The sequence below is a fragment of the Pongo pygmaeus genome, chromosome 18 (assembly GCF_028885625.2).
Source record: "Pongo pygmaeus isolate AG05252 chromosome 18, NHGRI_mPonPyg2-v2.0_pri, whole genome shotgun sequence".
Taxonomy (NCBI): domain Eukaryota; kingdom Metazoa; phylum Chordata; class Mammalia; order Primates; family Hominidae; genus Pongo; species Pongo pygmaeus.
In genome coordinates this window covers 45,194,885-45,222,461 of record NC_072391.2, presented here as the reverse complement: position 1 = coordinate 45,222,461, position 27,577 = coordinate 45,194,885, and the positions used below count along the sequence as shown (strand labels likewise).

Genomic DNA, 27,577 nt, shown 5'->3' with positions numbered 1-27,577 from the left:
TTCTGGCCACGTGTGATCTTAGGAGCTATGTGCTTGGCCTTCTGAAATTGGTACTTTGCTCTGTTTCCTCGTGGTCAGCTCTGAATTGGGAAGTCTGTATTCAAAGTTATTTAATAGGATCACAGGACACTGGGAGTGAAGGGGAGCCCACAGATGACAGAGTCCAGTGCTCATATTGTGCAGATGGGGAAACTGAGGCCCAGGCAAGGGAAGGAGTTGTCCAAACAGATGCACGTTAGCAGAGCTGGAACGAGAACACTGACCTCTTGGCTTCCTGGCTGCTGTCTTTGTACCTAACCGTTCCTATCCTGATTGAGCTGTCAAACCTTTCTGAATCACCTGGAAAGGTCGTTTAAAAGGTGGGTTTCGCAGCCCGGCCCTTAGAACAGGGCTTCTCAAACTTAAATGTGCCTAAGACTTGAAACAAACTTCTGGACCTTAGCCTGGGGGGTTTGACTCAGTCTGGGCCTGGGTGGGGCTGCCAGGAGGACCATAGTCAAGGGCCACAGCCATAGACATTCTGAGTCTGGTCCTGGGACGGGGTCTTGGAACCTAATTTGTTTTTTATTTTTTGAGATAGGATCTCATTCTGCCACCCAGGATGGAGCACAGTGGCATGATCTTGGCTCACTGCAATTTCCACCTCCTGGGTTCACTTGATTCTCCTGCCTCAGCCTCCTGAGTAGCTGGGATTACAGGCACATGCCACCAGTCCTGGCTAATTTTTGTATTTTTGGTTAGACACGGGGTTTTGCCATGTTGGCCAGGCTGGTCTCGAGCTCCTGGCTTCAAGTGATCCCCTGGCCTCGGTCTCCCAAAGTGCTGGAACTACAGGTGTGAACCACCGTGTCCAGCCTGGAATCTAATTTTTAAAATGGGTTCTGTAGGAGATTCTGATATAGTGAGCTGTGTACCTCAAGGCCAGAATCCCTCTGTGCCCAGCACACTGGGGGCTGGGAGATGGGGAGAGATGTGGAGAGAGAGCGACTGGCCAAGGTTCAGTGTCCACAGAGTCCCACAGAAGGGGCATCCATGAAGGCCCCAAGGCCCGAGGCCGGCTTAGCAGTGCCTAAGGGAACCTGGGCTGTACCAGTCCAGGGCTCCTTCCCCCAGGGCTTATTCATTAATTGTCCCCTCTGTGGTTATGTGGCTTTCTCTCCAATTGGCTTGGGATCTTGTGTATGTCCCCTGAGAGAATGTGAGCCTGTGCACACACCTGTCTCTTATTGGCTATGGAAATATGGCCAAGTTACTTAAACTCTCTAAGCCCTAATTTTCTATTTGTAAGACAGGAACAATAATAGCTAATATTCATTGAGCATTTATTCCAGGCCAGGCACTACTCTAGGTTTTTACAAGCATTAAGTCTCACATTTACACATAATCCTCACAAGTCTATGATTTTGAAACTTTTATTATCTCCCTTTTACAGATGAGGAATCCCAGGCACAGAGAGGTTAACCAATTTACCCAAAGCCACACAGCTAATAATGGGCAGAGCCTCTTTGAACCTGGATATTCCAAACCACATGTTCCTTTTTTGTCTTTTTTTTTTGAGATGGAGTCTTGCTCTGTCGCCCAGGCTGGAGTGCAGTGATGCGATCTTAGCTCACTGCAAGCTCCATCTCCTGGGTTCATGCCATTCTCCTGCCTCAGCCTCCTGAGTAACTGGGACTACAGGCGCCCGCCACCATGCCCAACTAATTTTTTTGTATTTTTTTTAGTAGAGATGGGATTTCACTGTGTTAGCCAGGATGGTCTCGATCTCCTGACCTCGTGATCCGCCCACCTTGGCCTCTCAAAGTGCTGGGATTACAGTCGTGAGCCACTGCGCCCCGCCCCAAACCACATGTTCTTAACCACTTTGCTCATCTCATGCAGTGTGGTGAGCACTGAATGCCTGGAAGAGAGCACGGCCAGTGCCTGGCATTGCACCAGCTCAGTGGAAGCTCCCAGTCAGCCCAGCTGTTATTGCACTCCCAGGCGTCTGAGGGTGAGGACCGCATAGCTGTCTGAATGTCCCGTGTGTCTGCAGAAGGCTCTGCACACACAAGCATGTGCGTGTATGTCCAGGAATGCATGTATGTGTAGGAGTGCATGTATGTAAAGGAGTGCATGTGTGTGCTGGAGTGCTTGTATGTGCTGGAGTGCATGTGTGTGCTGGAGTGCATGTGTGTGCTGGAGTGCATGTATGTCCATGAGCACATGTATCAGTCCTCCATGCTGAGCTGTTATTTTGGGCATGCAAAGGGACTCCATCTCGCTCCTCGTTGAGCCCCCTGAAGCAGGCATGTACATGCACTGGGAATGCAATAACAGCTGGGCTGACTGGGAGCTTCCACTGAGCTGGTGCAATGCCAGGCACTGGCCGTGCTCTCTTCCAGGCATTCAGTGCTCACCACACTACATGAGATGAGCAAAGTGGTTAAGAACATGTGGTTTGGGGCAGGGCGCGGTGGCTCACGCCTGTAATCCCAGCACTTTGAGAGTCCAAGGTGGGTGGATCACGAGGTCAGGAGATCGAGACTATCCTGGCTAACACGGTGAAATCCCATCTGTACTAAAAAAATACAAAAAAATTAGCCTGGCGTGGTGGCGGGTGCCTATAGTCCCAGCTACTCAGGAGGCTGAGGCAGGAGAATGGCGTGAACTTGGGAGGCGGAACTTGCAGTGAGGCAAGATTGCACCACTGCACTCCAGCCTGGGCGACAGAGTGAGAATCCATCTCAAAAAAAAAAAAAAAGGAACATGTGGTTTGGAATATCCAGGTTCAAAGAGACTCTGCCCATCATTAGCTGTGTGGCTTTGGGTAAATTGGTTAACCTCTGGGATTCCTCATCTGTAAAAGGGAGATAAAAGTTTCAAAATCATAAACTTGTGAGGATTATGTGTAAATGTAAGACTTAATGTTTGTAAAAACCTAGAGTAGAGCCTGGCCTGGAATAAATGCTCAATGAATATTAGCTATTATTGTTCCTGTCTTACAAATAGAAAACTTAGGGCTTAGAGTGTTTAAGTAACTTGGCTATGTTCCCATAGCCAGTAAGAGACAGGTGTGTGCACAGGCTCACATTCTCTCTCTCTGTCTCTGATACACACACATGCACCGTTGCAGAGTGACCCCCAAACCTCCGGCACTCTCAGGGAGAGGCGCCACACCAGTGTCTTAGGGGATTCGGAATCACTAAGGCCCAGAAATCCCTCCTGCTGCTGCTTCAGGACATGGATCAGGAGGGCAATGCTCAGGGCAAAGGTTGCCCAGTGCTGGTGCTGCCCTAAGCGCAGCCCTTGTAGGGAGCGAGGCAGAGGCTCATCTCTCCCAGGGTGCACCGTTCACAGCAGGTGGTTGCTCAAAGGTTGTTGCACCACAGGAGACTCTAATGGGAAACCCTGCCTGGGGGACTGACTGCTTCAAAATGGCCCTTGAGGGTCTTTTCTTCTTTTCAAGGTCTGCTGTACTATTTAAGCATCTTATCTTCATCCTGGTAATAACTTCTCAGTTCTCAGTCCTTCAGTACTTTCCAAGTCACCTTCCACACTCTCACCAGAGTAATGTTTAATTATAGTTTTCATCATGTCACTGCCTTGTTCAGAAGCCTTCAAAAACTCTGTCTCCTGTCTACCAAACCTCAGCTATGGGGTCCTGACCTCGATGTGCTCCCTCTGCTCCAGTCAAGCCAGAACCTCACTGACTTCTGCATGCGCTTTTGAGAAAATTACATTCGAGCGTTGGGAGGCAGGAATCACACATCACATTGCTTTGCAGCCCCAAGAGGCTTCTCAGTAAATGCCAGAGATGCATCTGGCTGCGAGGCAAAGAACCAACTCAAAATGGCCTCGACCATCTGGGAACTTATTCTCTCATGTAACCAGAAGGCTGGGGTAGGCCTATGCTCAGTTGGCTCATTTAGTGGCCCAGCATGAACCCTTGATCGTTCTACCTTTCTGTACTGGCATCCACAGCCTGGCTTTGTCTGCAAGTCTGTCCGTATTCATGGTCACAAAATGGCTGCTGCAGCCCCAAGTGACACATCCTCCCACAATAACAGTCAAAGGCTGGAGAGGAGATAACTTTTTCCATGTGTTCCTTTTTAAAAGCAAAAAGAAGTTTTCAAGAATACACCCATCTGATGCCTTCTCATCCTTCAACGGCCAGAATGGCATCATGAACCCACACCTAAACCAATCTCTGGCAAGAGGAGTAGAATTAATGTGGTTGGTTTGGATTAACCAAGCTTCCCTGAAGCATAAGACCACCAGACACCTGAACATGATGCTGGCAAGGCAGCCCGCAGTGTGTGATACACTGAGGGATGGGAGGAAAAGTGGTCTTCCAACCCACCCCTGGCCTCTTTTCCAGACTAAGCACCATTTCATCATGGTGCCCACCTTCTCTGACTTACAGAGGGCTTCCCCTCCTTCCTACACCCTTTTGTTTCAGCCATAGCCAAACGGCTTGTGGGTGCCTGGATGTATTCTGCGAATTTGCTGCTTTCAGGGCTTACATAGGCTGTTCTGTTGGGAACACACTTCTCCACCCATCTTTAGTCCACTGCATCTTACTTCACCTTAAAAATGTCACTCTAGGACTGACTCTTCCTGGAATTCTTCCCTGTGCCCTCATCCACGGCCTCTCCTGTGCATCCCAGTGGCACTCCAGGCCTTCTCCGTTGTGGAGTGCGCCCCTCTGCACTTTATCCTTTGTTGCCTTGTCTGCCTTTCCATCCAGCTGGGAGCTCCTCGAGGGCAGGCCTACATCTGCTGCACTTTGGGACATGGAGCCTGGTCCAGCACCTGGCACAGAGCCATCCACCAGAGTTTGTTGAATGAATGTACGATTAATGTGGTACCCAGCACCCCCTGCACTTCCTGTTTGCCCGTTTCTTGGGCCAGGGTAATGGAGGTTATAGACCGGGGCCCCAACCCCAGCTCTGCCTCCAGCTTCTAGATGTTTCTGTGGATGTAATTTCTTCTTTTGGAGCCTCAGTTTCCTTATCTTTGGTGCCCCCGATTCCCAAGAGTCCCTAACTCCTCTAGCCTGGGTTTCCCTGAAGGCAGGACCTGAGACAGGAACTTGGGTGCAGGCAGCTTATTTGAGAGGTGCTCCCAGGAACCAGGATTGAGGGAGCAGAAAAGTGAGACGGGGAAGGAGGAAGTCATCATGGGAGTGTGACATTGGGGTCCCTGTTCTATGTCACTAGAGCTCAACTGTCCTGGGATCTCCTGAGAAGCATATGGGGTATTTCCAGGACCATGCCCTCAAAGGCTGGGAGATGGGAGCATTTATCTCTGCTAGCTCTTGTTCCCCATCAGTCAAAGTTCATTCTCAGTAACCTTAAGTCTCCTGGGTTTCTGGAATGTCCTCATGCACAGGCTAGGTGGTTGCTGCGATGTCGGCAGAGGTCTTGAGCAGAAAGACATACAGAGGGCACTCGAGGTGGAACAGTGTCTGGGGAGGTTCTCCCCCAGAATTGCCCATCGCAGCTGCAGCTAAACTCAGAAGTGGGCTGAGGGGGCACCAGGGGCCTCTGCTCCGTTCTTGCTAGGAAAATTATCTTAGTTTCAGGGGTCACTCAGGGGCAATGGCAATCAGTGGTTATCAGGAGCGTTGAAGAGCCTGAGCACACTCCAGCAACCTCTTGACCCCCGACACTTCTCCTTCCTTCCAGCTGGCGTCCAGCTTCCAGGCCAGTGTCCGGATTGGCTTGGAGACAGAGGCATACTTCACGGCTGCAGAGAGGATACTGCAGTACATGAAGGTGGGGTTCAGGTCTGGGTCTGGTGTGGGGAGCTATGCAAGTTGGGGCATGACTTCTGTGACCTCTACAAGCCCCACTGGCCTCAGAGCCCTGAGACCATCCCAGGAAACACCAGGCTCCTGGCCTTTCCTCCCCGTCTTCCCCAGACTTTTGTTGACCATCTCGCTGAAGCTCTTCCGTACCTGTCTGCTCACTTTGACCACATCCCTCACAGCATTCCTAGGGGGAAGAGGAGATCATCTTCTCCTCTTGGAAATGAGAGGTTTGCCCAGTGCAATAATAATGATGACGATAATCTTTGTTCCTATTATTGCTTGCATTTATGTCATGGTGGTTAAGAGCATAGATTCTGTAGCCAGATTTCCTGGGTTCAAGTCTAAGCTTTACCATTTGAATCATCGGAATAACCTGGGCAACTTATTCAAACTCTCTTTTCCCCATCTCTGAAATGAGAAAGACGATAGCATCGCTTTGCCAGATTTTCACAAAGTTGAAATGATATAACACATAAAGCACATAGCACACTGCCTGAGGCTCCATCATGTTCTTTATTATTGTGATTGAGACCTTTCTATGGGCTAGGCATGGTGCTAAGCCTTTTATCTAGACTATCTCATGGGATCATGGAACAATTTTATTAGGTTGATTGAATGATTATCCACATTTTTCAGACAAGGAAACTGAGGTTGGGCCAGGCAGAACTTTTGCTTAAGATCACACAGGCTGGGGCTGGCAGAGCCCTCTGCAAACCAGGTCTCCTGCCCCCTTGCATGAGTGGAATTTATGAATTGTAGGGCCCTGATTTCCTGCCCAGGGATGCTGCCGTGACACGGCACCAGCATGGGGAGTTGTGGCTTGCAGCCAGGTGGTCAGGTCCAACTTCTTCTCCAGCGTTCTTTCCTCTCAACACACACAACTGCACTTGATGCAGAGTGGGCTCGGCGTTAGGCAGATCTGGGTTTGAGTTCCAACCTGAAACTGTGTGATCTTAAGTAAGTTGTGTAAGTAAGTTGTTGATCTTAAGTTGTTGGATCCTCTATCTCCTCACCTGGGAAATGCCTCCAAAAAGGCCTGTCTCATAGGATGAGGATAGAGAGAGATTAAGTCCGCACAAAGGCTCTGAGCTATGAAACCCCCCGAAGGGGTGAGTCTCTGCTGCCTTTACTGTCTATTTCTTTAAAGTCACACAGTAAATCAGGAACATTGCTCTATGTTAATAACAAGGGAATTAGCTATGCAGGTTTCTCACTCCTCTGGGGAAAATTTTGTGTGTTTTAGGCGATGGGGGCGTGGGGGATGTTCCTCTGATTACACAGCAGGGGGCTTGACCTTGGCGCAGGGCAGGCTGGGGTGGGTCACACCCCCTACAGTGGGAGGCTGGCAGGCCCGCAAGGGATGGGCCGAGATGGATGATAACTATTGATTTCTTTTTCTTTCTTCAAAAACAAGATGTGTGTCTCGGAAGCTCCTTTACATATGGAAGGCACAAGTTGTCCCCAGGGGTGGCCACAGCATGGGGAAATCACATTTCAGGATTATCACATGAAATACAGAGACAACACACCCACTGTGCTTCACGGCATCAACCTGACCATCCGCGGCCACGAAGTGGTGGGCATCGTGGGAAGGACGGGCTCTGGTGAGCTGAGCTTCCTGGGGGAGCATCCCCGGCTCCTCCTTTGCCCTTTGGGCACTAGACCTATTTGGGGGCATGTGTTTGCTCAGTCATCCCCCAAATACGTATTAGGTCCTCACGCTGTGCTGGGCCCTGTGCTAGACAAACACTGGTGAGCAAAACCCAAGGTCCCTGTGATCATGGGATTCCAGTGGAGGAGACAGATGTTAAATAGACCAGCAAATAAAGATGGAAATATGACAGCTGCAGGCTGTGGTGGCTGCCAGGGAGGAAATAAACAGGGTGGTGGTATGCAGAATAATGAGGCTAGTGGTACCGGGCTTTGGATACCTGGGTTCTGAGCCCAGTGCTTAAGCTGAGGCGTGTAGGGTCCAGGCAGGAGCAATTTTGGAGGGGCAGTGCAGGGCACTGCCAGGATGAAGAGCAGGATAGGAGTTAAATCCAGACTCCCCTTTTCCTCCCTCCCCACCCCCTTCCTGGACTGCTCTCACCAGCCTCTGTCTCCTCCTCTTTCCTCTCCCAGTTTCCTTTCTCCTCCTCAGTTTCTCTCCCTGTCTTCCTCTCCTGTCACTTCTGGGAGATCTGGCCCAAGTCCCCCTCCCTCTGCCTCTTTGCATTGTTCAAAAACTACAGTTAAGACTTGGTTCTTGTCCCCAGTGCCCCACTCCTGGACACCCCAGAGCTGCCTCCTCCAGGCAGCCCCATGGATGATGAGAGCCTTCCTGGTCTCTGTCTCCTCAGCAGTCCCGCACTGCAGGGTGAAGAGCTTCCACATATGTTCTTTCGGGTGTTCTTCTCTTGCTATTTGCCACCTGCCGATTGGTGGAAACCCTGAGAGGGCCGGGGTCTGGCAGAGAGAAGCTCTCAGTAGATTCTGACCCTACTGCCTATATTCATTCAGTAGGTTTTTACTGAGCACCTGCTATGTGCCTGGGAACTGAAAGGTAAGAAAGACACACAGCTTCTACCCTCATAGAGCTTAACTTTGAGAACAGGGTTGAAACCACCAATGCTTTGGAGCCTGGCAGGTGACATAGCTGAGTGCCATGGGTGGGTGTGATATATAGGGGCTGGGGAGGGCGGGTGGTGACTGGAGAATGCCACTGTGTCTCAGCCAAGTGGCCGTGCTCAGCTCCAGCCGAGCTGTTGCCTGGGGGGGATATGGGTCCAGTGTTGCCAATTCTACTAAGTTTCAAGAGAAACATGCAATTTGAACTTTTTTATATCTAGGATTTTTAAAAATGCTGGCAAGGAATTAAAAAATAACCCTAACATTGTGTGTATGAAACAAAACATGTCTGTGGGCTGACTTTGATCCAGGGGCCCCATGTGTGCCCTCTGATCTAGGCTGTAACAAGCTGCTCACGGCATTAGGTACCATCTGGAGCACAGACGCCAGCCCTGTCCTACCCCTTCAGGGCCCACAATGATGAAGAATGGGCCAAGGAGGGCAATGGGTCAGGTGCGATCGCCAGGTGTGACCTGTGCTTCCGCTAGTGCAGATGCAGGAAACTGAGGCCCCGCTTGTTTCTTGCCCCACAGGGAAGTCCTCCTTGGGCATGGCTCTTTTCCGCCTGGTGGAGCCCATGGCAGGCCGGATTCTCATTGACGGCGTTGACATTTGCAGCATCGGCCTGGAGGACTTGCGGTCCAAGCTCTCAGTGATCCCTCAAGATCCAGTGCTGCTCTCAGGAACCATCAGGTCAGTGCTGGGCCAGCAGGCAGCCTGCAGGAGGTGGGTCACAGGACCAGGATTCCAGCACCGGGCTGCCTATAATGAGCTGGTGACCAACGCCCCGATTTCCAGGCTTCCTTGGCCTGCTGGGCCACTCATGCCTGCCTGGCTTACCTCACTGAAGTACTGTTGAGGATTAAATGAGGCCTCAATATATATAAGAGCACTTTGTAAACCATAATGTTATACACAAAAACAAAACATATTTTTATTTTTTAGAAACTGGATGGCAATGGTGGTGCACAGCTGTAGTCCCAGCTATTTGGGAGGCTGAAGCAGGAGGATCACTTGAGCCCAGGAGCTCAGGGCTGTAGTACACTATGACTGTACCTGTGAATAGCCACTGTGCTCCAACCTGGGCAACACAACAAGACCCTGACTCTATTAAAAAACAAACAAACAAACAAGCAAACAAAAAACAGAAACAAAACCCTGATGGGATTGGTCAGATTTCACTACACCATTAAGCATTTGTACTCAGGCTACCATATTCTTTCTTGTCCAGATGTGGCTTATTCTCTCTGTGCACTGGGCAAAGCCCCTGGGGACGTTTTTAGGAAGTGCTTCTTCAATGGTACACATTCTGGACAGGGGTGACATGAGAAAAATCCAGACAGCCCAGTTAGTGAAGCAGACAGAACCAGATCTTCCAGCCTCTTCACTACACTTTCTGTGTCCTCAGAAGTCAACTCAGGGATGAAGCTTTATCCAGATTAGGCTCCTACTGACAATGCACTTTATCTGGGAGGAAACATAAAGGCATGGGGACTGAGGAAGATGGATGCACTAAAAAGCAGGCTAGGTCCCCCATGTTTTGTGATATTTAAGGAGAATTCTTAGAGCCAGGAGGATAAACTGAGCCCCAGAGCTTCATTCATTCATTCCTTCATTCATCCTCCCACTCATTTAACTTGCCTTTTCTGAGCTTCTGCCTGGTCCGGACGCTGTGCTAGGGACTGGAGCCAGTTTAATGAATGTACATTTCCCCTGCTCCCCCAGCAGGAGCTCACAGTGTGGGTGGGGAAGATGGTTTTGTACAGGGGTAAGACCCAATAAATCACAGTATGAAGGGGTAATTGCTAGATCAGAGATATGTACAAAATGCTAAGGGAGCTACGACTGGGATAAGTCACTGCCTGAGTGAATCCAGAAAGGCTTCCCAGAGGAGGGGACATTTGATCAGGGTCTTGAAAGCTAAGTAGGAGCTTGCTAGGCAGAAATAGGAGAGAAACTCTTTTCAAGGAGAGGGAACAATATGTGCACAGACACAGGGTTTCAAAATGACTGGGTCATGAGGCAGGGCATGGTAGTTCATGCCTGTAATCCCAGCACTTTGGGAGGCCAAGGCAGGGAGATCACTTGAGGCCAGGAGTTTGAGACCAGCCTGGCCAACATGACAAAACCCCGTCTCTACTAAAAATACAAAAATTAGCCAGATTCGGTGGTGCATGTCTGTAATTGCAGCTACTCGGGAGGCTGAGGCACGAGAATCGCATGAGCCCGGGAGGTGGAGGTTGCAGTGAGCCGAGATCGCACTACTGCACTCCAGCCTGGGCGACTGAAGGAAACTCTGTCTCAAAACCTTCCCCGCCCCCAGAAAAAAAACAAAAAAATGGTTGTCTTAGGGGAATGATAAGACATTTAGTGATAGATTTCTATGTTATGGTAGAATGTGGCCAAATCTCCTGTGCGTTGGTATGAGGAGTAGTAAAAATATGAACTTAACATTTATTGAGCATTTATATGTGCCAACTGAATGCTTTAGTATACTGTCTAATTTGACTCTCCCAGCAACCCTGTGAGGCCCTTTCATTATCCCCATTTTACAGATGAAGGCATGGAACTTAGAGAGGAAGGGGATTTGTTTAAGGACACACAAAGAAATGGTGAAGATGAGATATAACCCTAGGTGTTCTAAACCCATAATTTGTGATATTGCCCCTCACCTCTTGCTGCAGAAAGAAATGTGGACTTGAAATCCTACCTTAGAACTTAAGGCTCTACCCTTAAGCGTCTCTCTGAATGTCTTTGATGCCAAGCCTGGCTCTCATACTGGCTTGTGGTGTGACCTTGAACGAGCCACTTAAAACTGATAAGAAAGGAGTATACCCATCTCATGGAGGAGAAAATGTCAAATAACCCATCTATGAAAGCGCTTTGGAGATATCAAATGTCATGCAAATAAGACCTGCCTCTTCTTTAGTACACATTTGTGCTACACACAAGATATGCGTGGCTGGCACAACTGGGGAAGGATAAAGCAGAGGTTGACAGGTTTCACTCAGGGCTACGTGGCTGCATAGCAGGGAAGTGTCTATAGTGCTGCCTGTTCCAGATGCAAGTGTAAAGCTTGCTGGGTGTAAAGTCCAGATAGATTCCCTCTCTCATGTCAGTTACCTGGATGTTAGGATTCTTTTCACTGCAAGAAACAGAAAAGTCCAGCCCCCCCACAATGAGCTACCACTTCACACCTACTAGAATGGCTATAACAATAAAAAAAGGTAAATAGCAAGTATTATTAACAAGGATGTGAAAAAATTGAAACTCTCATGCATTGCCAGTGGGGATGTAAAATTGTGCAGAGACCAGGGAAAACAATTTGGCAGTTCCTCAAAAAGGTAAACAAAAATTAGCTGGGCATGGTGGTCTGTGCTTGCAATTCCAGCTACTCAGGAGACTGAGGTGGGAGGCTTGCTTGAGCCCAAGAGGTCAACGCTATAGTGAGCTGTGTTTGCACCACTGCACTCCAGCCTCGTTGACAGAGTGAGACCCTGTCTCAAAAAAAAAAAAAAAAAAAAAAAAAATTAAACATAGAATTACCATGTAATCCAGGACTAGTTATATATCCCAAAGTGTTGAAAGCAGAGACTTCAACCCATATGTGTACACTAGTGTTTAGAGCAGCCCTACTCACAGTAACCAAAAGGTGGAAACAAGTCATATGTCTATAAACAGATGAATGGAAAAACAAAATGTGGTATATACATACAATGGAATATTATGCAGCTCTAAAAAGGAGGGAAACGATACATGCTACAATATGGATGGACACAAAGTGAAAGATGCCAGACAGAAGGACACATACTACATGATTCCACTTATATGAGGTAGCTGGAATAGGCAAATCCATATTGATGGAAAGTAGAATAGAAGTTACCAAGGGCTGGTGGGGAGGGGAAAGAAGAGACTGTTTAATGGGTATAGAGTTTTTGTTGGGGATAATGAAAAAGTTTTGTTTTGTTTTGTTCTGTTCTGAGACCAAGTCTCACTCTGTCACCCAGGCCAGAGTGCAGTGACACCATCTCGGCTCACTGCAACCTCCACCTCCCGGGTTTAAGTGATTCTTCTGTCTCAGCTTCCTGAGTAACTGGGACTACAGGCTTGCATCACTGTGCCTGGCTAATTTTTGTATTTTTAGTGGAGTGGGGTTTCACCATGTTGGCCAGGCTGGTCTCAAACTCCTGACCTCAAGTGTTCCGCCCACCTCAGCCTCCCAAAGTGCTGGGATTACAGGTGTGAACCACCGTGCGCAGCAGGATGATGAAAAAGGTTTTGATATAAATAGTGGTAATGGTTACATGACATTATTAATGTATTTAATGCTGCTGAATTGTACACTTTTAAGTGGTTAAAATGATAAATATTATGTACTTTCTATCACACAATAAAACAAAACCCAAATGGCTTAAGGAAAAGTGGCCTTTAATGACTCATGCATGATAATGGGGAGGCCAAGGCTGAGTTCCAGGGCCCGGTTTTCCCCTAGCATTGCCTTGCTTCATTCTGAACTCCACATGAGGGCCCTGGGGGGCTCCATGTGTCCCACTCCTGTGGGAGGATGGTTGCAATCTCTCCTCACGTCTCTGCTCCCATGGTAGCCCGAAAAGTCCTGAGATACACTCTGATTGGTTACTTTCCCACCCCGAGCTAAGCACCATGGCCAGGGATCGCTGTATGTCAATTGGCTTATCCTTGAGCCCTTTGCTCCATCTGGAGTGGATGGTGGAGCCCGCCCTGGAACACATGGGCTGGGGGACTGGGGAGGAGGTGGCCCCTAAACAAAACCTGGGGCTGCTGCCTGCAGAAGGAACAGGTGCTGGAAGGCGCAAGAAATCTCCATTCGTGGTGGTTCCATGCATTTCCCTAAACCCCATAATCCAGTTCTAAACATTCTTGGTCATTCACTGGGCGTATAAATGAGTGTTCAAAGCCTGGGTGATGTTGTTGAACACTTCTCTTTCTCTCATATGGCAGATTCAACCTAGATCCCTTTGACCGTCACACTGACCAGCAGATCTGGGATGCTTTGGAGAGGACATTCTTGACCAAGGCCGTAAGTAGCTCCAAGGCCCAAGTCTTGGTCTAAGTCTGCATCGCCCATGGGGGGCTGCTCCTTTGGGGCTCCCCTCATGTGGTGTTCCAGCTGCTGCTGCTTTGGGTCATGGATGCATCATCTCATGGAGATAAGATGACTTGGCATTCCTAAGTCAAGGCTGATGGCACTCAGACACCAACTGTGTGCCAGACACTGTTCTAGGCTCAGGGGCACAGCAAAGACAAGGCAGATGAGGTCTTTGTCCTCCTGGTACATACATTCAATGGGAGATAAAGGCAACAAGTAAATGCAGGGGATACTTTCAGATACTGGTAAGGGCTGTATAGGTAGTCATGAGACCCATAGAAACTTCAGGGCAGGAGCAGCTCTTTTCAATTGGGTGGCCAGGCAAGGTCTCTTTAAACAGGTGACAGCTGAGCTGAGACCAAGAACTGAGGGGCAGCTGGTGAAAGATCTTTTGAAAGGACATTCTGGGCACAGGAGCTAGCGTATGCAAAGGCCCAGAGATGAGAGTGGGCAAGGCACAGTTAAGGAGCAAGAAGACAGAGGTTGGAGCGTAGAGAGAGGAGGGCAGTGTTGCCAATACAGCGGGAGACTGACGAGGTCAGGTTGGGTCTCACCCCACAGTGGCTTGCAGGTTATGTTGTCTCTTCTTCCCATATCACAGATCTCAAAGTTCCCCAAAAAGCTGCATACGGATGTGGTGGTAAACGGTGGAAACTTCTCTGTGGGGGAGAGGCAGCTGCTCTGCATTGCTCGGGCTGTGCTTCGCAACTCCAAGGTGAGGCCACCACTGCTGTGTGGCCAGGGGAAGCCACAGACTATGCATGATGAGGGAAGCCACACCGGCTCCTTCTCCCTTCACTACCGTGGGACACTGGGCACTGTGCTGTACGTCTTCTCAACAACAACAACAACAACAACAACAACAACAGAATCCAAAGGGCTTATTCATTTCTTTTTTTTTATTATTATACTTTAAGTTCTATGGCACAAGTGCACAACGTGCAGGTTTGTTACATATGTATACATGTGCCATGTTGGTGTGCTGCACCCGTTAACTCGTCATTTACATTAGGTATATCTCCTAATGCTATCCCTCCCACCTCCCCCAACCCCACGACAGGCCCCGGTGTGTGATGTTCCCCACCCTGTGTCCAAGTGTTCTCATTGTTCAATTCCCACCTATGAGTGAGAACATGCGGTGTTTGGTTTTTTGTCCTTGCAATAGTTTGCTGAGAATGATGGTTTCCAGCTTCATCCATGTCCCTACAAAGGACATCAACTCATCCTTTTTTACAGCTGCATGGTATTCCATGGTGTATATGTGCTACATTTTCTTAATTATTTCCACACATCTACAACCATCTGATCTTTGACAAACCTGACAAAAACAAGAAATGGGGAAAGGATTCCCTATTTAATAAATGGTGCTGGGAAAACTGGCTAACCATATGTGGAAAGCTGAAACTGGATCCCTTCCCTACACCTTCTACAAAAATTAATTCAAGATGGGCTTATTCATTTCACTAAGTGCCATTCCACATGCATTTGTGGTGTGGATGAGGCATGGTAGATGAGATTTACAGCCTAGGCTGCCTGATAGCGGATTCCTTACACCTGAGCTGAAATGTCTCCAACTAGACCAAATGATGATTCTCTTTTCTCAGAAAAACACAACACATTAGACCCTCATTGATTTTTAAATTGCCTACTGTATACTGTTTTAAAAATTTGGATGCAGGACATCCCTTTTATCTTTATTAGAATTGGGAATTGGATGACAGATGCTGATCCAGGGCAAAATTGCATACATATATATATATTTTTTTAATTTACTTTAAGTTCTGGGATGCATGTGCAGAACGTGCAGGTTTGTTGCATAGGTACACATGTGCTATGGTGGTTTGCTGCACCTATCAACCCATCATCTAGGTTTTAAGACCCACATGCATTAAGCATTTGTCCTAATGCTCTCCCTTTCCTTGCCCCCCACCACCTGACAGGCCCCGGTGTGTGATGTTCCCCTCCCTGTGTCCATGTGTTCTCATTGTTCAACTCCCACTTGTGAATGAGAACATGCGGTGTTTGGTTTTCTGTTCCTGTGTTAGTTTGCTGAGAATGATGACTTCCAGCTTCACCCATGTCCCTGCAAAGGACATTAACTCATTCTTTTTTATGGCAGCAAAATTGCATATTTTTAGAAATTTGGTGGAACAGGGCTTCCAGAAGCTTTCTAGATATTTTGTCCATAATTTCAGGTGTTTGAGTATGTGAGATAGCCTGGGGCAAACCTTCTCCTACGTAGGCGAGGCAAGACACACATGTACACACATACTTATGCATGCATATGTACACACCTCCTCCATACTCACACATGTATGCATGCTCACACACACATATCATGGTTAATTAATGATAAATGCAAAAACTGTTGGTGCAAACTGTCAGAGCTGTGGGAAAAGAGCTCAGTGGGGACCAAAGCCTGGGAAAATTTCAGAGGAGGTAGGACTTTCCCCCTCTTCTTTGGAGAGATGAACAACAAATTTGCGATGTGCATGTAGTACTTTCTTCACTTCACACTTCCTTATTTCAATTACATAGCCATTTGGTGCTGCAATGTCTTCCTCTGTATTACTTCCCAAATTTGAGTCATTACTTTATGATTTTTGTCATCTCTGGGTACCACCTACCCTGTGATTTACTAATGATACTCCCTTTTCAAAAACAGCCTCATCCCAAGCAGTGCCATTTGTGAAATCACACTTTCAGTGCGAGTTACAGTTTCCTCATGCATATCATTAATGAAATAAATACAAAAATGTTAAACTAAAAAGAGTGTTTATCCATATGCTGGAGAAATCATCTCATGTGCCTCCTGGGGTGTGTGCCTGCCCCTTCTTGGAGAACACTGCTCTACTTTAATTTAGGTAAATGGGAAAGTAGTTAATAAAACAAGAAGTTGCCACTAGGCCATTTTAATTTCCAAGAACTTAATTCTCTGGCCACTAAAATGCAGTTAGCTCCTGGTTGAGACCTAACGGTCTCCTCATAAGGTAATGGATAATCAGCAATCAGAGCGGGCTTTGCACTCAGCACAGTTCTCCCATTTCTCAGCTAAAGAAATGGAGACCTGGAGAGGAAGGGCCCTGGTGAATTAGTGGTAAACCAGGGCTAGACCCAGGTCTCTAGGGCCTGAAGTAGACGCCTTCACCCCTGTTTTGTATTCATCAGATCATCCTTATCGATGAAGCCACAGCCTCCATTGACATGGAGACAGACACCCTGATCCAGCGCACAATCCGTGAAGCCTTCCAGGGCTGCACCGTGCTTGTCATTGCCCACCGTGTCACCACCGTGCTGAACTGTGACCGCATCTTGGTTATGGGCAATGGGAAGGTGAAGGCTGCATCCTTGGGCTGGTGGGAGGATGAGGGCTCAGGCTGCTACCCCAGATGCCTTTGAGTCCTCCAAGGACACAAGCTCAGCTGTGCCCTGATACTCCCCTCGCCTTTCTCTACCCTCCAGGTGGTAGAGTTTGATCGGCCGGAGGTCCTGCGGAAGAAGCCTGGGTCATTGTTCGCAGCCCTCATGGCCACAGCCACTTCTTCACTGAGATAAGGAGATGTGGAGACTTCATGGAGGCTGGCGGCTGAGCTCAGAGGTTCACACAGGTGCAGCTTCGAGGCCCACAGTCTGTGACCTTCTTGTTTGGAGATGAGAACTTCTCCTGGAAGCAGGGGTAAATGTAGGGGGGGGTGGGGATTGCTGGATGGAAACCCTGGAACAGGCTACTTGATGGCTCTCAAGACCTTAGAACCCCAGAACCATCTAAGACATCGGATTCAGTGATCATGTGGTTCTCCTTTTAACTTACATGCCGAATAATTTTATAATAAGGTAAAAGCTTATAGTTTTCTGATCTGTGTTAGAAGTGTTGCAAATGCTGTACTGACTTTGTAAAAATATAAAACTAAGGAAAACTCACTTTCTTTGTTCTGCTTCCTTTCATTTCTTTTCTTTTTGTTTTTTTAGACAGGGTCTTGCTCTGTTGCCCAGGCTGGAGTGCAGTGGCGCAATCTCAGCTCACTGCAGCCTCTGCCTCCCAGGTTCAAGCAATTCTCCTGCCTCAGCCTCCTGAATAGCTAGGATTACAGGCATGTGCCACCATGACTGGCTAATTTTTGTATTTTTAGTAGAGGCGGGTTTCACCATGTTAGCCAGGCTGGTCTCGAACTCCTGATCTCAAGTGATCCGCCTGCCTTGGCCTCCCAAAGTGCTGAGGTTATGGGCATGAACCACTGCACCCAGCCATCTTCATTCTGCTTTTTACGTTAGCTAGTACTAGTTCAGTTGCAAGGAACAGAGACTCCCTCAAACTAACTTTGGAAAGACAAAAAAAGAGTTTGTTGGTCTTGTAACAGAAAGATACAGAAAAAGTTCAAGGTTGGGTGCTGGAATGAAAGGATGCCTGTTTTGAGGTCTCTGTTTCTCTTCTCCTAGCTCTGCTTTCCTTTGTTTGGCTTCACTTTCTAACTTCCTCTTGCCTCATGGTGGCAATATGGTTGCCTGCAGCTCCAGGTTCACGTCCTACACACTCGGCACCCCCCAGGTCTTCTTGCATCAATGATTCCAGGGTGAAATCTCACTGGGCCAGCTTGGGTCATGTGCTTGTTCCTGATGAATCATGTGCTAGGCTGTTGGCATACTGTGATTTGCCAGGCCTGAGCCACATGCCCATACTTGGGCCTGGGGATGGGATTTGCTGCCCTGGATCATATAGACTGAGAATAGAAGAGGTTGTTTCACCAAAGTAAAATTGAGATGCTCTTACTACCTAAAGGAAGAATGGATATGGATGCTGGCCAGGCCCCAAATAGCAGCTGTCTACTATGATTGTTTACTGAAGAGCAGCATAACTTACAACATATGACAACTGAAAATAAAATAATTTGTTGTCTCTCTTTCTGGTTCTCACTCCCCCACCCTCCACATGTGGTTACAGATAAATAGAAAAGGCAATCATTTTCAACTTACTTCTGGGGAGACCTTGCTGTTGGGAGAAATATGTTTCAAAGTACTTTCCTTTTTATTCCAGATTATGATGTCTGATTTTCAAAAAATGCCATAAAAAATCAATTTAGTAAACCAATATTTCTCACTCTCTTGCCTGCACTGGTGCTGGGGATGAAATGTTGTCCCTGCCCTCAGGGAATTTGGAATCTCATGAGGGTAAGTAAACAGTAAAACTGTAAACAAGTAAGCAGGCCAATCCAGAACAGGGCTACCTGAGGCTAGAGGCAGGAACAGGGTGCAGAGGAAAAGGCAGCCCCTGGGGACTTCTGGAGGCAGTGTGGGCACAGTTTACTGAGACCTGAGCACTGAACAAACATTTACTCCAAGGAAGGGGACTGGGGCAGGAAAGAATGTTCAAAGCAGAGAGAACAGCAAACAAATCCCTGCGGGAATGAGCTACTACAGGGGCTGATGCAATCCCTGGACGGAACAGGAGAAGTCCAGTGCCCTGGAGCGCGAACCTTCTGTTCCCCATTTGGGACTCTCTAGTGGCACCTGCTTCTCCTTCTAGGGGGTTTATCTTTCTTAAAAAAACCTTTGCTCTGTTATTCCCTTCCCCTCAGTCCTGGCTTTTTTCTTTTTTGGGCCCTGAAGTGTCCCTGGGAACCCCATGTGCTACCATCCCATCACAGTTCAGCTGCTCATCTGCCCATTGAGGGTGACTCTCCTTCCTCTGCTTCCCCATTCCCAGAGCTGCTGTGGGACACTGCCTACATCACGGGTGAGGGAGCTCTCTACACACTGACCCTCCCCAGGCTAGATGCAGCTGCCGTCTTTTCCTCGAGCGGCCAGCAGATGGCAGCCTCGTTCCAAAAATGCGGTGAAGGCCCCACTGGGCTTCAGAGCTGGCCAGATCCACGGAGATAATTCGCCAGAAAAGTGTTGACCCCTGGAGTCAGAGGACAGGAAATAGAGCCCATTTCCACTCAGTGTGCAGAGCCCCATCCCATCTGCCCCCGTCCCCACCTCCAGCAGCAAAATGTGAGAACCATTGGCTCAGAGAAGCAATAAAGCAGAATTCTTTGAAAAATACCATTAGTTTTTTTAAACAACATTGGTTTTACGAAGGCTGGAGTGCAGTGGCGCGATCTCTGCTCACTGCCACCTGGTTCCAGCGATTCTCCTACCTCAGCCTCCTGAGTTGCTGGAATTATAGGTGCCTGCCACCACACCTGGCTAATTTTTGTATTTTTAGTAGAGACAGGGTTTTGCCAAGCTGGCCAGGCTGGTCTTGAACTCCTGACCTCAGGTGATCTGCCCGCCTCCGCCTCCCAAAGTGTTGGGATTATAGTTGTGAGCCACCACGCCCAGCCAATATTGTAATATTTTATTCCTTAAGCTAAGTGGTGAGTGTATGAGGCTTTGATTTTTAATAATTCTTTTCACCTTTTCAGGTTTCAGAAATGTTTTATGATAAACATTTAAAAATTGGTATTTGGTCTTTCAAAAATAATACTAAAATAATTATAATGAAAGAATGAAGGGCTTTGTTGTGCTTTGTTATATTTATTTGATGGTTTTTTATTATTTTTATTTTCAATTCCATACTGGTGGAGAGGAGGTCATGGAATTTTTTGTACTTAGAGGTTCTAGAGGCCTTAATCTGTGCATGAGTTGGGGTGATGTTGTCAGAGGCATTTGAACCAGAGCAACTCCATCTTGAGTAGGGGCTGGGTAAAATAAGGCTGAGACCTACTGGGCTGCATTCCCAGATGGTAAGGCATTCTAAGCCACAGGATGAGATAGGAGGTTGGCACAAGATACAGGTCATAAAGACCTTGCTGATAAAACAGGATGCGGTAAAGAAGCCGGCCAAAACCCACCAAAACCAAGATGGTGACGAGAGTGACCTCTGGTTGTCCTCGCTGCTCCACTCCCACCAGCGCCATGACAGTTTACAAATGCCATGGCAACGTCAGGAAGTTCCCCTATATGAGCTAAAAAGGGGAGGCATGAATAATCCACCCCTTGTTTAGCATATCATCAAGAAATAACCATAAACGTGGACAACCAGCAGCCCTTGGGGCTGCTCTATGGAGTAGCCATTCTTTTATTTCTTTACTTGTTTTTTTGTTTTGAGACGGAGTCTTGCTCTGTCACCAGGCTGGAGTGCAGTGGCGCGATCTCGGCTCACTGCAACCTCTGCGCCCCCGCCCCCCTGGTTTAAGCGGTTCCCCTGCCTCAGCCTCCCGACTAGCTGGGACTACAGACGCCCGCCACCATGCCCAGCTAATTTTTTGTATTATAGTAGAGATGGGGTTTCACCATGTTGGCCAGGATGGTCTTGCTCTCTTGACCTCGTGATCCGCCCGCCTCGACCTCCCAAAGTGCTGAGATTATAGGCGTGAGCCACCGTGCCTGGCCCCTTTACTTGCTTAATAAACTTCCTTTCACTTTACTCTATGGATTTGCCCTGAATTCATTCTTGCGCGAGATCCGAGAGCCCTCTCTTGGTGTCTGGATTGGGGCTCCTTTCCTGTAACAGTATGGTCCACGGTGACAGCAACTGATGTACAGAGCAAAGGAGGCCACAGTCACGCTGGCCCTGCCTGCCCTGCCCTCTGTCTGCAGCCCTGGACGATATCCTAAGAGAAACTGGTAAATGAGCAGTCTTCAGAGACCAACCTCTATGGTGGCCAGAGCACCATGCTGTGCAAGGCACCAGCAGAAAGACGGGAAGACTCAGACTTCAGTCTTTCCGGTCTGGAAGGGCTTCTTTCAGAAAAGTGGCTCCAGAGGGCAGCCCCAGCCTAGAAGGCATGGACCTTTGGGTCACTGGAAAGGTCCCAGGAGGGTCACTGGAAAGGTCCCAGGAGAGAGTGGCTGCCTGGAGGGGCAGGGAGCTCACCGTGGCTGGGAGCATTTTCTGGCTCTGGAAAGCTCTCTCCAGTGCAAGGTGAGGGGCAGTGTTCTTATCCCCTTGCTGGGAGCGGGTCCTCCAAGGCTGAGTGCTGGGAGAAATTCTGCATACACCTCTCTGCGGACTGGGACACTGGAATGCAATAATGGAAATAATAACGCCTGACAGCAGAAGTTCTCAAACTTGAACTTGAGTATCCAAATTGCCTGGAGGGGAAGACACAGATTGCTGGACCCCAACCTCATATGGTTCCATCCAGTAGGTCTGGGGTTGGGCTTAAGAATTTGCCCTTCTAACAAGGCTCAAATGTTGCTGATACTGCTGGTCTCTGGCCCATGCTCTGAGAACACAGAGGTTAGCTGAGAGCACGTGTCCCGTATGACCTAGACAGGAAGTGTCCAGGCCCCCATGCCAGCGTGCTTCCCAAAGTTTCTGTGCTTCCCGTCACTTTGATTTGCATGACCTCTTTTAACTCTGCCTTCCCGCTAGGCCATCCATCCTCTCCTTTGCTCCACTGCATTCACCTAGCAGGAGAATTCAGCACTTTTCCTTATTTCCTTTGTATGTGTAGACCACTTTAATGAAGTGTGGGGTCAAAAGAATTGTTGACAGTAAGTCAACAACTTCCAGTTGAATATCAACCATCTGCTTTCTTAAGGAGTCCCTCACCATTCTAACCCGCTCTGGCTCTGGTTTCCTCTCTGGTTCTCTAATTACTGTCTGTGTTCTCCCTGCCCCCACCTCCCAATTCTTGGACACTTTTTATGCAGAGCAGTTTAGTTCTCCCTTCTGGTGCCCTTTCCTGCCAAGCAAGTCATTAGGGTGTCTCTGACTGCCCCAAGAGACAGATCAAGGCAGTTGCTAAACAAAAACGGTTCCCACCCTCTGATTCACTCTGGTGCGAGCTGTTAAGATTGTAAAATTTCACCCCATTATCCTAAATGTCCCCTAATCTGTCCCCTGGCATCATTTAGAAAATTCTGTGGAATCCAACTGCTTCAGAGTCAGAAGCAATTTTAGAAGTCGTCAGTCCAGCTGTTCTTAGCCTGTGGTCCATGGACCTCTTAGCTAGATTCAGGGCATCTATGAATTTGGATGGGAAAAAAAATGACATCTTTATTTTTACGAACTGAAATTTGGTATTTTCCTTGATGGGGCAACAAATAGATAGTATTAGCAATATCTGTGACTTTGTTACCAATAGAAATCAGCGGTATTCTCAAATCTCATTTCAATTGTTTCAGATGTCTCAAAATATCACTTACATGCATCAATGCTTTGAAATTATAATAGTCATTAGACCTTCTGCTAGATCACATTACTTAGTGCATCAATATAGAAGCATACACCTTACAATATTCAGCTGTGTTTTATACATATTATGATAAGCACATTCTGTATAATTGGTTATCTTTGCAATCCTATGTACTTTATCTCATGCATAAAAATACTTTTTCTGAGAATGCCAAAAAGGTCCATGGCACACAAACAACTTAAGAACCTGCATTTAACTCAGCTCTTTGATTTTCTAGAGGGAACTCGTGTCCCAGGTGGAGGAGATACCTTGCCCACAACCACACCACTGGCTTTTAATAGGCTGGTTTAGAACTCGAATCTAAAACAGGAGAGGGGGCTGGGCGCGGTGGCTCATGCCTGTAATCCCAGCACTTTGGGAGGCCAGGGTGGGCGGATCACCTGAGGTCAGGAGGTCGAGACCAGCCTGGCCAACATGGTGAAACCCCATCGCTACTAAAAATACAAAAATTAGCCGGGCGTGATGGCATGCGCCTGTAATCACAGCTACTAGGGAAGCTGAGGCAGGAGAATTGCTTGAACCTGGGAGACGGAGGTTGCAGTGAGCCGAGATCGAGCCACTGCACTCCAGCCTGGGCAACAACAGAAAAACTCCATCCCAAAAATAAAATAAAATAATAAAATAAAACAGGAGAGGGAAGAAAACGAGAAGGATGAAGCAAGCAGTAAGGGCTGGGGATAAAGGCCTCACCCCCAAACCAGCCAGCATGGCCTGCTCAGAGCAGGGGGACAGATAGGCTGCCCCTTCATGGAAGTTCTATTTCTAGTGCCTGACAGCTCCTTATGCAGAGCTTGCCATCCAGTGTGGCATCTCTGAGGAGCATTAGCGCAAAACTATGATTCATCAGAGCAAAGAGGAGTACACTTTGCTGACTTGATAAGCATGTTCCTTGCCAAATCCTTGGTTCCCAGATACTTAACGGGTAGCATTATACTCTAGAGAGAACCATACCAATTTAGAAACTTCTGTTCTGATATGAGGGTCTCAGTCCCTCTCAGTGGCATTCACTGAAATGCTCCCCACCTCCTTCTCCCCTCATATATCAATATCCTTCACTGATCTGGGGTGTGTTCATGATTTAGACTTTGAATAGAGCACTTCCTCGCATATAATTGCATATAAGTGCATGCCATAAGATTGTGTACAGTTACTAGAGATGGCTGAGTTTTTGCTCTAAGCTCCTTAACAGCCCATGCAAAGAAAGAAACAGGTTTATTACAAGATTGTTATGACCCAACCATTTACATGGAAAATTTATTTGTTTGCAATTAGCATAGTTTTCCTGATTCTGAGAATGGATTATTGGAGAATTCTTTCTCATGTTGGGGGCAGGGTTTAATTCCTAGGCTCAGCTCTCTGAGCCAAGGGGCTTGCTCAGGTCTTTAAGCTGTAAGTGGTGGAGCTGAGACCAGCACCCACATTTTCTGGCTGTGAAATATTTTTGTTCTTTATTAGAGGGCTTGTTCTCTGACTGTTGCATGCATGTATTTCTGGCTCACGAATCCTATTATTGCTTTACTTACATTTATTTCTTCCACTTACTGTTTTAAAAGTCCATGCAAATTCCAATTACTTTCCAAAATCACTTGACATCAACTTTGTTTGATAGTCCTTTTATATCTCTCGCCTTAGTTCATTAGGCAAATAAAGTGAAAAACCCAAACCCCTTCTTTTAGCAGAGACATCAGTATATTTCTACTAGACAGATTCTAATAGCAACCCAGGAGGTAGAATTCTTACTTCTAGTGAGATCCTGCTAATTTTTTTTTTTTTTTTTTTTTTTTTTGAGATGGAGTCTAGCGCTGTCGCCCAGCCTGGAGTGCAGTGGCATGATCTCGGCTCACTACAAGCTCCGCCTCCCGGGTTCATGCCATTCTCCTGCCTCAGCCTCCCGAGTAACTGGGACTACAGGCACCCGCCACCACCCCTAGCTAATTTTTTTGTATTTTTAGTAGAGACGGGATTTTACCATGTTAGCCAGGATGGTCTCAATTTCCTGACCTCGTGATCTGCCCGCCTCGGCCTCCCAAAGTGCTGGGATTACAGGCGTGAGCCACCGCACCCAGCTGAGATCCTGCTAATTTTAAAATTATTATTCACAAACAATAGCTACAATTTATTGAGTGTTTGTTTAAGGCACTGTGTTTAAGTGCTTCAATTCCATGATCCACTTTAATCCTCAGTTAATTTACAATGCTTTCAGGATCATGTTTTCATTTTGTAGTTGACGACACTGAAATTTAGAGATTTTGAGGACAGATCTGATTCCAGAGTTTCTACTCTTAGCCACTGTAAGCTATTGATTCTATGTAACTGCACACACTGATTTCGGAGCACTTCTTGGGGCCTTTGGGCCAAGTCTTTCTGCTCTTTCTGTCTCTCTTATCTGTCTCTTTCTGTCTTTGTCTCCCCACTCCTCTCTCTTTATTTTTTTTTTTCAGACAGAACCTCACTTTTTTTTGTTGTTGTTAAGACAGAGTCCTGCTTTGTCGCCCAGGCTGGAATGCAATGACACAATCTCGGCTCACTGCAACTTCTGCCTCCAGGGTTCAAGCGATTCTCCTGCCTCAGCCTCCCGAGTAGCTGGGACTGCAGGTGTGCATCACCATGCCCGGCTAATTTTTGTATTTTTAGTAGAGATGGAGTTTCAATCATGTTGGCCCGGCTGGTCTTGAACTCCTAGCCTCAGGTGATCTGCCCGCCCAAGCCTCCCAAAGTGCAGGGATTACAGATGTGAGGCACCACGCCCAGCCAGAACCTCACTTTGGAATAGAGACCCCGCAGAACCTCAGAGCTGGGAAAATTTCCTTCCCATAGAGCACCAATTTTCCCTTGCCACGGAGCACCACCGCGGGTATGTGCGCACACAGACCCCTAATTTATGCATGTATAGTTATTTACAGGGATGTGCAGGGTGGACATGTGTTGGGGCTCGGACAACAATACCCCAAAGTATGGCACTTTGGCAGGCTGAGTACTTTGAAATGGTGGAGTTTGGATGACCTCAGAAGCAGCCTCAGAAGCAAGTTCTCTCTGACCTTCTCCTGCCCTCCTGCACCCCTTGTGCACCTCTTTCTCCCGTGAGGTGAGTCATAGAAACCAGAGTTCCCCTTCCCCAAGGTGAGTCATAGAAATTCTTCCCCCAAAGCCACTGATAAAACCTAAAACTGCGACTCAAACCTTCCCCCACCCTTCTGCACAGGAGCTGGCCGTAAAGAAATTCTCTGACCAACTTTGTCTGAGAGTAGGTCCTAAGACCCTCATTCCAGAGGGGTCGTGCCCCATACCTAGAAAGAAGAAATGCTGCCCAGAGAGGCCGAGAAGAATCTGAACAGACAGGCCCTGCTGGGTCCCCATCCCACCACCTCGGTCCATTACAGTTGATCAGAACTTTCTGTCCAATCGCATTTCTATACCACTGTCCATTCCTCATTGAGTCTAAGCATAAAAATGGACAATTCTCCCTGAGCCTTTCGGTATTCATTTCTGAAGACTCACATGTCACATTAAACTTTGATGAAATAAAATTGTTATGCTTTCCTTTTGTTAGTCTGCCTTTTGTTACAAGAGTGTCAGCCATAACCCATATGACTGGTGAGGAAAAGTATCACACTTTTTCTCCCCTACACATGTATATCACTGTACACAATTTTTTTTTCTTTTTGAGACAGAGTCTCACTCTCATCATCCAGGCCTGAATGCCGTGGCATGATCACAGCTCACTGCAGCCTTGACTTCCCTGGCTCAATTCATACTCCCATCTCAGCCTCACAGGTAGCTAGGACTACAGACACACGCCACCACGCCCAGCTAATTTTTGTATTTTCAGTAGAGATGGGGTTTCACTATGTTGCCTAGGCTTGTCTTGAATGCCTGGACTCGAGTGATCCGCCTGCCTTGGCCTCCCAGTATTGGGATTATAGGCCTGAGCCTCTGCACTCAGCCAAAATAGAATTTTTAAAGGAAGAGGAAAAATATGAAAAGGATTTCTATTTTTTTTCTTTTTGTATTCCAGTGCATTATCTTGCCCCACCCCGAGCCGTGTGTATACCCAGGCTGGGCCTCAGTTCCCTGACTGTGGGTGAGTCCACGCTCTGCCTGGAACAGGAGCTTGGCTGGTCTTTTCCTAAGGACTTCCTTGGATACAGACCGGACAGTCCCTCTCCATCATTCCCCACTCTGTTTCCTGCTAGGCCCACCAGTCTTCTTGCGTAGCACCCAATACTCTTTGTCTGGGTGGAAATCCGTCTCTGCCAGGCCTTTCATGGAGATAGAGGAAAACTGATCAGCATTCTTCCTCCATAAACTTGATAGCACTTGACTCCGTTTGGAAGATCGTGGAAGCGAGTCTTTGCTGTGTTTATGAGACCCCCGGGGTTGTTGCGAAGATCAGGTGATAAAGAGGATAAAGAATTTTGCGATACACAAAGGGCTCCAGAAATGTCAAGTGATATTATTAGCAGTGATTTGCATTCGTGAAGGGAAGAATGGAGGGAAATTAAATGGAACACTTTGGACACGTGTAAGGAAACTGCAGTCGGTCTAGCTCACTCCCCAGGCCGGGGAGCCTTCCTGGGAGGACCCATTTTCCTACACAGCTGCCCACAGCCCCTCTCCATTTCCACCTCCCTCTAGGTAGGAAGGGAACTCAGGTCGGGCAAAGGCGGTGAATTCGGATCTCCAGGAAGCGGCGGGGCCAGAAGGCAGCCAGCAGGGGGCGGCATTGCGCAGGCCAGGATGAAAGTTGCGGCCAATATTCCTCATGAAATCCACGTGCGTGAGGCTGGGAGGGTCCTTTAAGGTGTTTAAATAATCCTTAAAGCAGAATCAAGATTTGTTTTTTTCTGCGCTTAAAGAGTT

General features: G+C 47.7%; 1 protein-coding gene across 3 annotated transcripts in view; it reads left to right on the top strand.

Annotated features, from left to right (window-relative positions):
• ABCC11 (ATP binding cassette subfamily C member 11) overlaps positions 1-18,618 on the top strand; it is a 67,534-nt gene extending 48,916 nt beyond the window's left edge. Inside the window, exons 1-8 of one of the 3 annotated variants that reach the window (XM_054452501.2) lie at positions 348-359; positions 5,670-5,759; positions 7,209-7,398; positions 8,938-9,097; positions 13,385-13,463; positions 14,134-14,247; positions 16,701-16,865; positions 16,995-17,573. In XM_054452501.2, coding sequence (XP_054308476.2) covers positions 5,754-5,759; positions 7,209-7,398; positions 8,938-9,097; positions 13,385-13,463; positions 14,134-14,247; positions 16,701-16,865; positions 16,995-17,087 — 807 coding nt within the window. In that variant the 5' untranslated portion in view covers positions 348-359; positions 5,670-5,753 and the 3' untranslated portion in view covers positions 17,088-17,573. Of the gene's footprint in view, positions 1-347; positions 360-5,669; positions 5,760-7,208; positions 7,399-8,937; positions 9,098-13,384; positions 13,464-14,133; positions 14,248-16,700; positions 16,866-16,994 lie in introns of those variants that run through there. The other 2 variants (XM_054452499.2, XM_054452500.2) reach the window with 2 other exon arrangements.
• Positions 18,619-27,577: the final 8,959 nt, after the last annotated feature.